At 38.7% G+C, this 12,664-nt stretch overlaps 1 protein-coding gene across 3 annotated transcripts in view; it reads left to right on the top strand.

Moving 5' to 3' along the window:
• Nucleotides 1–3,961, top strand: part of camk1b (calcium/calmodulin-dependent protein kinase Ib) — a 38,297-nt gene extending 34,336 nt beyond the window's left edge. For 2 of the 3 annotated variants that reach the window (XM_046075959.1, XM_046075961.1), the window contains 4 exons: nt 1,125–1,203; nt 1,318–1,405; nt 1,966–2,095; nt 2,231–3,961. In XM_046075959.1, the coding sequence (XP_045931915.1) occupies nt 1,125–1,203; nt 1,318–1,405; nt 1,966–2,095; nt 2,231–2,328 (395 nt within the window). In that variant the 3' untranslated portion in view covers nt 2,329–3,961. The remainder of the gene's footprint in view (nt 1–1,124; nt 1,204–1,317; nt 1,406–1,965; nt 2,096–2,230) is intronic. The other variant, XM_046075960.1, reaches the window with a different exon arrangement.
• Nucleotides 3,962–12,664: the final 8,703 nt, after the last annotated feature.

Genomic DNA, 12,664 nt, shown 5'->3' with positions numbered 1-12,664 from the left:
TATCTTCCCTCCTTTCTGAACTTCGTACTTTCTCACACAGAGTGAGGGGGGGCACCATGTTATCTCTAGATTAACTACAGCGGCCACAGTGCACTGTGCACTCTAAATGGGCACTAATCTAACTGTTACATACTGTGCCAAGCAAATTAATGCAGTAAATTTTTTCACTCATCGCTTTGAAATATGTTTATCAAGTAAATTTATACACCAGTGAGGATCACGGAGAGTGGGTGCCTGTATAACGACGCTAGCTGCTATGTATATATATTTATTCCACAAAAAGCACCCTAACAACTGTCACTAGCATTTAACATTTATCGTTATTTAGTTGACTTCAGATGAGGCTTAACGTTCACACAGTTTCTCTTGACTGTCCCTCAGTATTACAACATTAGTCCAACATCGCCCCCAGCCTGTGGGAGTCACATTAGCTGCGCAGCATAATGCCAAGTTGCCAAATGTCAATGCCAAAATATATTTGAGTATTATTTGTATTCATAATCAATGTTATTTCTAACACAATATAGCCTCATTCAAAAATAAAATGCAGCAGAGTTAATATGTCTTTCCCTCCCCTAAAAGTAGAGAGCCTCAGAAGGTGAAGATCCTATATGTTTGTTGCTTATGTATCTGTGATGTCATTCTTTCAGTCACAACCCATAGCTTGTGATCAGATGTGAGGTTTGAAATGTAGATTCCAGACCGCGCATGTGTCCTGGAAAATCTCAAAAACTTATCCAAGAGTTTGTTTCCAGAGCCAGCCAAGCTCTTCCTTATACAGAGAGGGTGATGTCTCTGAAGTTTTGCAGGTGTTGAGCCCACAAGTCAAGGCAATGATCCCATGTTGATTTTTTCCCCAAGTCCTGGCTCTTGGACTGGGTCCCTGTTTCCCTGCTCCGGGCGATGATCTCTCCAACTTTTAGAACAAATTATGCAATTGATGCAACAGCCAATTTATGTTGGCATATGGGAATTACCTCAAGATTTGTTTTCTCTTGTTTACTGCTGTTGTTACATCAGTTTCCAGTTTTAAACTGACGAGCCTACAAAAACTGACTGCAACATATTTCTGCAACTGGTGACTTTTGTAATATTGACTTTTTAACCTTTCTTTTTCATTATAGCTAAAGACTTCATAGTCCACCTGATGGAGAAAGACCCTAACATACGTTACACCTGTGAGCAGGCTCTGCAGCACCCCTGGTACTGGTCCTACACGCCTCTATCAAGTTCTGATTATGACTGTGACTGGACATGTGACCTCTATCCACTGCACACAGACATACTCTTATGTTTCCTTACTCCTCTGTTTGTCAGGATTGCCGGGGATACAGCCCTAGACAAGAACATCCATGAGTCTGTCAGTGCTCAGATCAAGAAGAATTTTGCTAAGAGCAAGTGGAAGGTAAGTTATTTAACTTCCACTTTATCTTGGATGCACTTTGATTTTCTTATATGTATGATTTATGCTATACGGTTATTTTAATGTAGTTTAGCTACAATACAAAGTCTGAACTCCAGGAATCACTCCAAAGTTCTGCCTCTTTTTAATTTAACTTTTTTAGGGAATGGATCTTGTTTTAATTGTTAGACACGTCCAAGATTCAGATTTGGTTTCAAGCCTGCAGGTCAGGCAGGGAAATAAGAAAAAAACAAAACACTGCTTCGCTAAATAGTTTATTTTTCAAGCTTTTATTTTATCTTTTATCTTTTCTAACCAAATACTGTACAGTTTAACACTTCAGGTCTAAACTCTCATCTGCACGCTTTAACTTCTTACAAGTCACAGACATGCACCCTGTTGTGACGAACTACAAGTAGAGATTGCCTGATATTAAGCAAAACATGCCAGAACCACAGGTTTAGGCTGTTTTTTTGGGTCCCACCTGGTCAACTTTTAATTTAAGATAAATGAGATTCAGCAGTTTTTTGGGTTATATTGCATTTGTGTCTTTTCCTCTGCAGCAAGCATTCAACGCCACAGCAGTGGTTCGTCACATGAGGCGCCTCCAGCTGGGCACCAGTCACGAGGGACCCAACCCCACCCTGCCCAGTCCGTGCCGAACTCATCTGCTACTACCAGAGGAAGATGCAGGTACAGTAGGCAAACATTTAGCCACTGAAGAGGGGGGAAATGTGTGGATTGCAGATTTTGTCATTTATAGTGGAACCTATTTACTGCCTTTAATGACAAACAGTACTGATGGTATGTCCCCTCTCTCTCTCCCAGAAGCTTGTTGTGAGGGAGGATGCTCCCAGAATGTGGACGGAGGAGCTGATGCCCTGTCCAACTGCACCTACCGCTGCCACCCGACCAGCAGGGTGTGATCCCGGCACCTGCTCCACTTACCTGTCTAATCAATCCCAGTGACTTTCCAATTTTAACCCCCTCGGTGGAACCAGAGGCACCATCTCCCCCTTTATCTGGTTGGGAATACAGCGTCATTCCAACCTCTCGCCTGCAGGGGGAGCAAGCCTGTCCAGCCTGAGAAGGAAGACATAAAATGGGATGAAAGCAGGAGGAGGGAGACTTGATGATAATGATGATAATAATAATGATGATGATGATGATGATGCACCAGAGAGGATCACTTTTAAAGACTGGGCTGGTAGTTTGGGTTGAAATGGGGAGAGGATACAAAGGAAGGAGAGGAAGATAACCTCCTCCACCAGCATGTCAGGGGGATTGTTTTTGCCGACGCAGGACAGAGCTTGTTGGACACTGTTTTTACTCATGATTTTTTAATCAACTTGTCTCTTTGTTTGTTTTATCATTTCTTGTTTTATCTATTTTCGTGGTGTCTTTTGAACCTCCTACTGTTTAGACTTTGGAGCGTAAATCCAGAAACAATATGTACATGATCAGGAGAGAGTTTCCCCCGACGCATGTTTTGTTATCTTAGAAATATAAATCTACTGCAGAAATGCAGCATCGCAGTACGATGCAAATGATGGAGTGTTGTGTGCAACGTATTTTGATATGTTGCCGTATTTGAAATGAAATTGATCTTGTCATTTTACAGATCTGCATTCTATGTCTTTAAGTCGTGCTTTTAGACAATCAGTAACAGAATAGTTTATGCAATGAAAATTCTTATCTATGTAGCCTTTCTCGTGGCGATATAGTGTTTCCATGCAGCGGTTAGGCTTTTTGAGAGGAAAAGGCTTCTCCCTGCTCTTTTTTTTAACCCCAAACCTCTTTAACCACTCGAGCACAGGGATATATCTTTGTCTAAGGTGCCTTTAGCATTTACAGTATGATGGGTTTATTTTTGGGTAGCTTCTGAAATGTTTTGAGTTATTGCAGCACAGATTCTTGCTCTAACTTCATATTTTGTATTTATCACATTTTCAGCTTTAAAATGCAGTTCTGTGCTTTTTGTGTCAAAGTTAAATACTGTAATCTCGGAAGGGAGGCCTGCACATAAACTGTACACAGCCACTATGGTCAAGAGTGTGTTGTTATCCACTGAATCTACTCTATATGGATATACCATCAATTACATTAAACATTGAATTTTACACATTTACCTTTCTGGAAGGCTTCACCATGAGCCTCGTTTATATTAAACAATGCTTTATGTAAATGTTTTTCAAATATATTTTCTAGTATCTTGCCAGCTCCCTAAAAGCCACACATTTAAAAACTATATTCATGTTTTTCAATACAAATCCTACAGTACTTTTTGTGCAAAAAAATATAATGTATTGCAAACTTGAAAAAGGATTGATCATTGTGCTTGGCCATCCTTTAATACCAGGCTGACTTAGCGGGGTCAAGTAGGTTGTGTGAATGCAAAAAAAATAAATTAAACTGCAACCAACATTTGATATGCATCTGTCACCATGTACTGTAATCGTCATTACAATTGTTTTCTTCTTACATTCTTCTACAGGCACATTTCCTCCATGTGCAACCGGTTTAGAAAGACCATGGATTAAAGAATGTGAATATGCATCAGATTGACTCACTTCATTTTTGCTCTACATCATCAGTGCTTTTTAGGTTTGTGTGTGCGTGAACAGTGCGTACTCCGTATTCATTTTTCATTCATCTGACTCACATGCACTGACAAACACATAGTGGATCTTTTATTGGATTTTTATAAAGAATCCTACATTGTAAATTATTCAGAAGAGAATAGTTTTGAGTATTGGATGTAGAGGAGTATAATGCAAATTTGTTCAAATCCTCTGTACTTTATTCTTTACTTTATTACAGTCATAAAAGGAGGGACTGTCCTGAATGGATCACAGTGAAAGTGATGTTGTTCCTCTGATTACTTCATCCCAGTTTCTTTTCAAATGTTTCATTCTCTCTGTGATATAACAGTATAGGCATTTGGTACTGATTATGTTTGCATGATGTGACCAACAATGAATAGTGGTGTACACTACTTGTGATATTGTAATAGTTGCCATGAGATGAGGGAGGTGCTGGTAAAAGGAGAGAGTGTGTCATGCAGATGAGAAAAGAGCAACAAAAGCTGTGATGACGTTTCAACGGGTTAAAGCAAGTTCAGCGTGCTGCTTCAAAAAAGTATTTTTGAGCTTTGTTTTTACATTTGTATTGGTTAGGCATTGCTGTGTATCTGGTCAGTAATATAACTGGTGCCTCCAAACAGTAAAGCGTATTTAAAAGACTAATTATTTTGTTCTGGGATTTTCAGTGTGAATTGTTTGTACCTTATGAATTAATATGACAGTGGAAGACCCAAACAAAGCACATGAAAGCTGACAGATGGAGGCAGTCTTCATCCACATTCTTGTTATTGATGGCAGACTGACAATATCATTGTTAATCTCCCGATCTCTTCTCATTTGATGTACTGCCACAAACGCTGTCATTAAACTCCTGCAGTCTCATTTAGCTCCTCTAATTTTCCTACTGATGGTGATTAATTTTGTAGTATCTATATACACAATTTGGGTTTGGTTGTTTGTTTTTTTCCATACATTATTTTGTTTTTGTTTTTTTCCATACTTACTTCTTTTGGTTCAGCACAGCGGTACTCTGTGAAATGTTTCCTACAAACCCTAAAAGAAAAAAAAATGTTCAAGGCAAACGACGTATAGTAAGAATAGTTTGTTATAACTCAGTTTGTTATAACTCAGCTAACAGTTAGGGAAAATACGCGATGCTGAACTTGCGTGATCTTAAGCAGTTTTTACAGCCCATGCATTTCATTCATGGATTTTTCAGCGCAGAATCAACCTAAAGGAAAGAGGTTATTCATTTGAAGATTTCTGCTGTGATTGCTCTTCAACCACTTGTAAAGGATGACCGGTTTGAGATTTAATTGTACAAATTAGTACTTCTACCATAAATGTGCTGTCTTTTAAGAAATGCTGTGTTTGTGGCAACGGTACCTACTGATGCACAGATGCAATGCATCATGGTTTGTTGACTACTGCTCAGTGTGAAAGCCAGTGACCTGTGCTTGGGACAGATTTGTAAGTGAAACAAACATTAAAATCCCTGTCTATGCATTATGAATCCGTCTAAGTCCGTTTGTAAAAGAAAAAAAAGATATTGTTTGATCTTATATTATACACGCCACATGCACATTTAGTACTACATGCCAAAAAATGTTCTGAAAAAACAAACATTTGCAGCGCCATCAATACTGCCATGCCAAATGGGTTGAAATGTCTGTTTTTATAACTAAATGTTTCTCCCTTTTTTTTTTTTTTTTTACAATAAAATAGATCTTTACAAAAAAAATGGGTATATGGGGAAAAACAAATTATATCAAACAACGTGTGTCCTTTCAGTCTTCTACTAGTGTAATAAATGAACTTCCAAATAAATACATTTAAATAGCTTAACCATGACAAATAATGAACTCCACTTGAGTCAAAAGCTAAGATGGCTGCTTTACCCTGCAAAGCTAGGCTAGGCTTGTTAGCAGGACTACTTCAGCCGTTTTTAACAATTAAGTACCAAGACTTTAGTTCACCAAAATATCTATAATTCAGTAACAGGAATCTGCTAACTATAGGGGAAAAGTCAATAGATTTTGCTTTAGACTGTGCTAGCTGTGGGTAAATCCAGTTAGCTAATTTAACTTAGCTGTATTTTGTTGTAACTGCACATTAGCATGATGTTTTCTTCTAAATTTTATATTTATATGACATAAAAACATTTTGGTAAAGTAAATCAAGTCATACGTTGTACCTAAATTTTGACTAAATGTGTTGTTACTGCATTTTGGCTTTGTAGGTCAAATAGTATTTTTTTTCTTTCAAAAGTTACTCTCATCCTTTGTCAGAAAACAGAACACTGCATGAACCTAGAATAATAATAAAATAGAAGTGATACTCTTCTCAATGATGAAATCCTGCAACTGCTGCTCTCATGAAATAGTTTTGTGGCTTGAGAGGTTTGTCATGAATGTTAATTTCATAGTCTGCTACATGAGGCCTCTCTAGTCCTCTCCAAGGAATGCTGGGTAATTGAGGCTTGTGGTTTGGCTGCTGGAGCCTGGAGGAGACCGGAGAGCAGAGCGAGAGTGAGAGACTGGTGGTCGACCCCATTCAGCAAACAGAAGACAGGGTAAAAATTATGTGGTCAAACCAGGAACAAGAGACTGATTCAAAATAATGGGAGAGAAATTGCAAGGATCACAAGGTAAAGAGTGTAGAAAGATGCAGTCGGTGTTTCAGTGTGGGAGAGTGGAAAAAACAAATTGAAACATGGCTATGGATTAAGCTTGGCATTGTGTAGAACAGTACCACTAAAGGATAGGACCAGAAGTGGGCCTACATTTTTAAATCTAATATTTTTATGCCTGGGTTTACTGTAATTTCTCCTTTAATATGAAAGTGGAAGCGCATTGATGAAGACTGTGCACATCTTCCCGGCATGACTTTGGAGCGCTGCTGTTGCCCATGCTTGCATGGAATGTGAAACAGAGACTTGACACAGTGATGAGCCAGAAGTAACCACACTGCTATGACTCAACTTCATCATTTGCATGTTGATTTATCTGAGCTGTGTCAGTAATTTAAACCTTGAAAGAGAATTGAAAACAAATTGCTGATTTGGCTGATTTGGTTGGTGTCATTTTAACAAGGCACCAAATCACTCACGCACCCGCTTTGAATGCTGGATGCAAACAGTGCTACAGAGGAAGGTTTACATATTTACTTACACATTACACATCCATATTATTGGCAGAGATGGTATGACCATAATGATTATCCAGAAAATCCCTAAAGTCGTTCAAATATGTGCTAGCAGCTCTAAGGCTGGACTTATGCTAATGTCAGCATGCTAGCATCCTCAAAATGGTAACATGGTGTTAACATCGGCATGTTAGCATATTGTTATACTTGACAGGAATCTTAACTATCTTCGCCACCTTAGTTTAGCATGTTAGTATGCTAACATTTGCACTACACGTAAAGTAGGCTACAGCTGAGGCTGATGGGATGTCATTTGTTTTGCGAGTATTCAGTCAAAAGTATTGGACAAATTGAAATTTTGACCTGTTGGTGGCGCTAGATGAAAAGTTAAGGTTATTAAAAATCATACTGGGGAACTTTATTTTATTCAATAGCTGTTGAGACATTTTACATAAAACCTCAAATATTAACCAGATGGTGGCGATAAAGAAAAAAATCAGGTGATCACCAAACTCAATAGGATTCATCTTCTGGCAACCGTGAATGCTTGTGCCAAAGTTTTATCTCAGTCCAAACAATAGTTGCTGAGATATTTCAGTCTAAACCAAAGATCATCAGGTTCGACCAATGGACAGACCAACATTGCCATTCAATCCCCAAGAAGCCAAACGCACTATTTACATCAGTGAGTTTCTGAGCAACTCTGCCAAGTCACTCCCATCCAAGGTGACCTACTGTACCTGGCATAAAGTTATACTCCAATAATTATGAAGATAATTGATAAGATACTGCAGGTCACTGAAAATGACTGTAGTGGATTTATAATGGTATCTTTTGGGAAAAAATATTCTCAAATCAATAAACTCTTTACAACCCTTCATTATTCAAGGTTACCTGTTTCACGTTATGTCAAAGTGTTGAGTTAAGGTTTGAAATGTTGTGTGCACAGTGACAGAGCGAGCGCACACACTGCCCTCCTGTCTGTCAGCAGAAATCTATTGTGCTTCTATCTGTCAGTGCTCTCAGGAGGATTATGCACCCATTATGTCCTTCAACATGTGTGCTGTCATAGGTACAGAAAATTGCCACTAGTTGTTTGAGCTTTTCACTCTTTTTCCAGTCAAAAAGGATTCATTATTTAAGTAAATATCTCTTCTGAGTTAGACTGGTCTTCTGGAAGTTTTTAAGGGAATGGAAAACTGCCATTCGAAAAATTATTTCAAAGATTTAAAAGTATGGTTTGTACATTAAATCATTACATGAGTCAGATTCATGAGCAGTGAGCCATTTAAATTCAACAGTTGTGCAATAACAGCTATATGTAACATTTTGGACCATCTGTGATATGTCAACCCTGTCTCCTTAAAAACTGTGTACGTACTCTAATTTGTTTTGCTAATTATGTTTTAGAGGGAAATGTAATTGTTATATTGACTGGCTTCTTTTTTTAAAAATTAGTTTGTGCAATGCTACGCTTATGTACCACAGGAGTGCACAGTACCACAGTATGTGCATGGCTGCACATATGTTTGCAATTGCACAATGCGTTAAATAATTGAGGCACTTTATGTTAAATGATGCATAGAAGAATAGCCGCTATGGAATGTCAAATAACAAATGAATAATGTTTTTGTTATGTGCAATATGGTGACAACAAAAAAGGAATTCAGCTTCAGTTCAGGAGTTACGAGCAAATCCAAGTGCTTGATAGTGAAAAATGCCTAAATGGTTTACTTGACCACTTATTTATAAAGCATATGCACCAAAATAAAATCAGTTGTTCTTCGGCCCATGGCTGAACTTAACAGCACATTTCACCAAAAGCTGAGTAGAAACAGACAAATAGACAAGTGAAAACATAACAACCTCTTGGTGGGGGCAACAACAAATTCGATGACACGCCATGTTTAGTCAGATATGCTTATTTTCATAAGACACACAGGAGGACATCCAAAATTTAATCTGATCATGCAGTCACTGTACAAACTCTCTATAATGTCACGACATGTAGGCTACAGGTAAACAATAAGACGTGTGTGTTGTCTCTCTCTCACACACACAGACACGCACACATACACATATATACCACAGCATGCAGCCTGGGAGCTTAACTAACAAATAGATGTGTTGATAGCTTTAGAGTGGCTTTATGAACAAATAACCCTATTTTGAACCCAAAATAACCCCAAATAAAGACAAACACACTAATTTTCCCTCTTTACCTAATCACTGAGATCTTTCCTTTGTATCACAGATGTGCATTTGTTTTGGGTTTAGCGTCATATAGCTCAGAGCATCTTGGCCGAATGTTTTCTTTGGACCAAAACACGGAAAAACAGACACAAATCATGAATGTAAAAAGATTTTCCCGTTCCATTTCTCCTCGGCCCCACATTGTTTAATGAGTGAAACCAGGTTGTTTGAGTTTGAGCAAGTCAAAGTCCCTGAGGTGGCTGGAGCCCAGCGGAGGGCGAGAGACTAAACTACACACAGCGGGATCACCCTCCTCCTCGTGCCCTGGAGATGAGTGACGTGCAGTTTATGAACAATGACTCATTTAAGCAGATCTGAGTGGGAGAGACGATGTGAAAGTGTTTTGCTAGAAACTTTCAAAGGCTAGTTCTTCAAACCTGAATCTGACCCAGTTTGTTCAAATCCAAAAAGATGTTTAGAGATCTCTTTCTGAAAAGTATGGACTGAATTTCTGAAGCCCTGCAGCTCCTGAAGCCAAAGCACTGCAGTTTATGAAAAGCTTCAGACCCTTAAAGTCCTGCATGACTGTGCAAACCACAGTTGGTAATGATAAACAGGATGGAGAGCAGGACGGAGAGTATCTGGCAGTATGAGGACAGCCACTAATTTTCCACTTTTGGGAAAATTCAGCCTGCAATTAGGGTCAAACATTGCCAGAAACTTGATATCAATGTTACTTGCTTTAGTAATCCATCTGAAACCGGTCTGAGCTGGGAGTTTACCCCAACCCTGTCAATCAGACGACACAGTCCCCGACCATGCAGATGAAAAGAAAACACGCTGTTAGGAAGAAAACATGAAAAGAGCGGAGAGGAAAACCGTGAGTGTTGTTTCCACACCTTTCCATGTCTAAAACGGGAATGAATGGATCAAAGCAGACATTAGACGTGATACAGAGTGGAATTCTGGGCCATTGAGGTTGCACTGGGGGTCAAAGTCACTGGGGATGCTGACAGAGAAATGTGGTAAATGTGTGTCATTCCCTAATTACCCAGTTTCATGCATTCATTCACCCTGACCAGGTCACCTGTCCAACACAGCAGCTACTTTCATGAGTTTCTGTTCACATTTTCACTGACTATTACTTTTATTCTTCTTTACAACCTGAAAGCTTGAAGTGGCCCCTTCTTAATGTATTGGCCTCCAAACCCTTTATTAAAACTGGGATGCTTGTAAAAGAGCAGTCCTTTCAGTTTTACCACTTAACAAATTCTGCTTCCCATTCTCAACTACCATCTGGAGCAAAACACCAAACACATATTTGACTTGCTGAAGTTGACTGAATTTACCAGTCCTTTACACACAAAAACACTCTCACTCTCTCTCTCTCTCTCTCTCTCTCACACACACACCCTTGTACTTATATAGTTGTAAGGACCCTTATTGACATAATGCATTCCCGGGAACCTTACCCTAACCTTAAACATCACAATTAAATGCCGACCCAAACCCTTAAAACCAAGTCTTAACCTTCAAACAGCCCTTTGATGTTGTGAGGACCTGCCAAAATGACCTCACTTTCCAAAAATGTCCTCATTCTGTTGGTTAAAGCCTTGTTCTGGTCCTCACTATATAGGAAGTACAAGTACATACACACACACACATACACTGTGCATTTTCAGACTGTAGGGCTGTGCTTTTGGAAACCTTTTCTCAGGCAGTAATTTAGGTTTATTATACAGGGTTGGTTTGCAAAGGGCGATGTTGATGGAGGGAGCCACAAATGAAATCTCATACATGCTAATGAACAAATTATTTCTGGTTTTGATATTTACTCACACTTGATCTGATTCATCCAGTATAGATTCTCAACATTATATATCATATATATCATGGTTTATTACATTATACTACACATAACACCTGGCGGTGGCACAGTGGTGCAGTGGTTAGCACTGCTGCCTCGTAGCAAGAAACCTTTCCTCTGGGTACTCTGGTTTCTTTGTGAAATTGTTTGTAGGTGTGAATGATTGTCTGTCTTCGTGTCAGCCTTGTGCTAGAGTCTAGCAGCTAGACTAAATGCCTGTCCAGAGTGCAGTCTGTCTCTCGCCCAGTGTATGCTGGGATAGGCTCCAGCTACATTCATTGAAAAATGAAGGCCTTTTAAGACATAAATTAAGGCAGTGGTTCTCAAAGAGGGGTACAGGTACCCCCAGCGGTCTTTGAGGGGGTCCCCGTCAAAAACAGGAATTATTTATTTTCACTATAATTCCATCCATAGGTAACACAGTGACAGGACGTATGACTATTTTGGTCATGCCTTTCCTACACTTTTTTTAAATAAATCATCTAAAAGTCAAAATTCTATCAGATAGATGATCCTGGGACAAAATCTTTTCAAATGGAGGTCCATGGTCTAATTTGTCAGTTTAGGGGTCCTTGACATGAAAAAGTTTGAGAGCCACTGAATTAAGGGGTCAATATTAAAGTGTTTAACCCCTCAAAAAAACCTTAGTGTTAATATTTAAATCTATTTAAAAATGTACAATCCATTCATTTATCAATTTACTAGCTCCTTAAAATCCCATTAAAATATGTTCCTTGTATTAAAATTAATGGGTAAATAAAACATTATGTAAGATTATTTATTTTGTGCAATTTGGAGCCCCTACCATTTCAGAATGTAATTCACCGCTTAATGTTGTTTGAAACTTGGATGGCAAGCTAGCCAACAAAGAGTACTGTGATGTTACAGATGTTAAAGGAGTTTGCTAACATCAACTTGAGATTTATAGCTAGCGGCAAAACAACACAAGAAATAGCAAGCCAGCTAATAAGTTATTACTTACAAGTCTAACAGGAAGGTCAGCTTGACATCTGCAACCTTTCAGCTCTTTTAGCTCACGCCAACGAGTAAAAGCAACATAATGTTGCTTTAATGGAATTCTAAGTTAAAATATCAAGGGGTTAAATTTCATAGTGAGATGGCCTGTAGTGAGCTTCCAACAGCTGATGTAGTTTTTAGCTAATGATTATGCTTTATTATCTGGTTGTCCAAAAAGGTTTTTCTTTTTGTGTAACGTTTTTGCTTTGTCTGCTTTACAAGGAGGTAGTAGCTTTCACTTGTTTAAAGAGGTGGTATTATGCTTTTTGTCTTTTTCCCTCTCCTTTACTGAGTTATATATCTTTTATGTAACAGGTTTGCAAAGTGAAAAAGCCAAAAGTCCAGCCCAACACAGAAAGCTCTGCTCTGAACCGCTTGAAAACAGCTCGTTTGTAGTCCAGCCCTTCACTTCCTTTACTTGTGACATCACAATGAAAACGCGTCATAAAGCTTGCCAAG

Source organism: Micropterus dolomieu, linkage group LG18, assembly GCF_021292245.1.
Source record: "Micropterus dolomieu isolate WLL.071019.BEF.003 ecotype Adirondacks linkage group LG18, ASM2129224v1, whole genome shotgun sequence".
NCBI classification, from domain to species: Eukaryota; Metazoa; Chordata; class Actinopteri; order Centrarchiformes; family Centrarchidae; genus Micropterus; species Micropterus dolomieu.
Note: the sequence above shows the minus strand (reverse complement) of the source record. Positions and strands in the feature narration are given on the sequence as shown.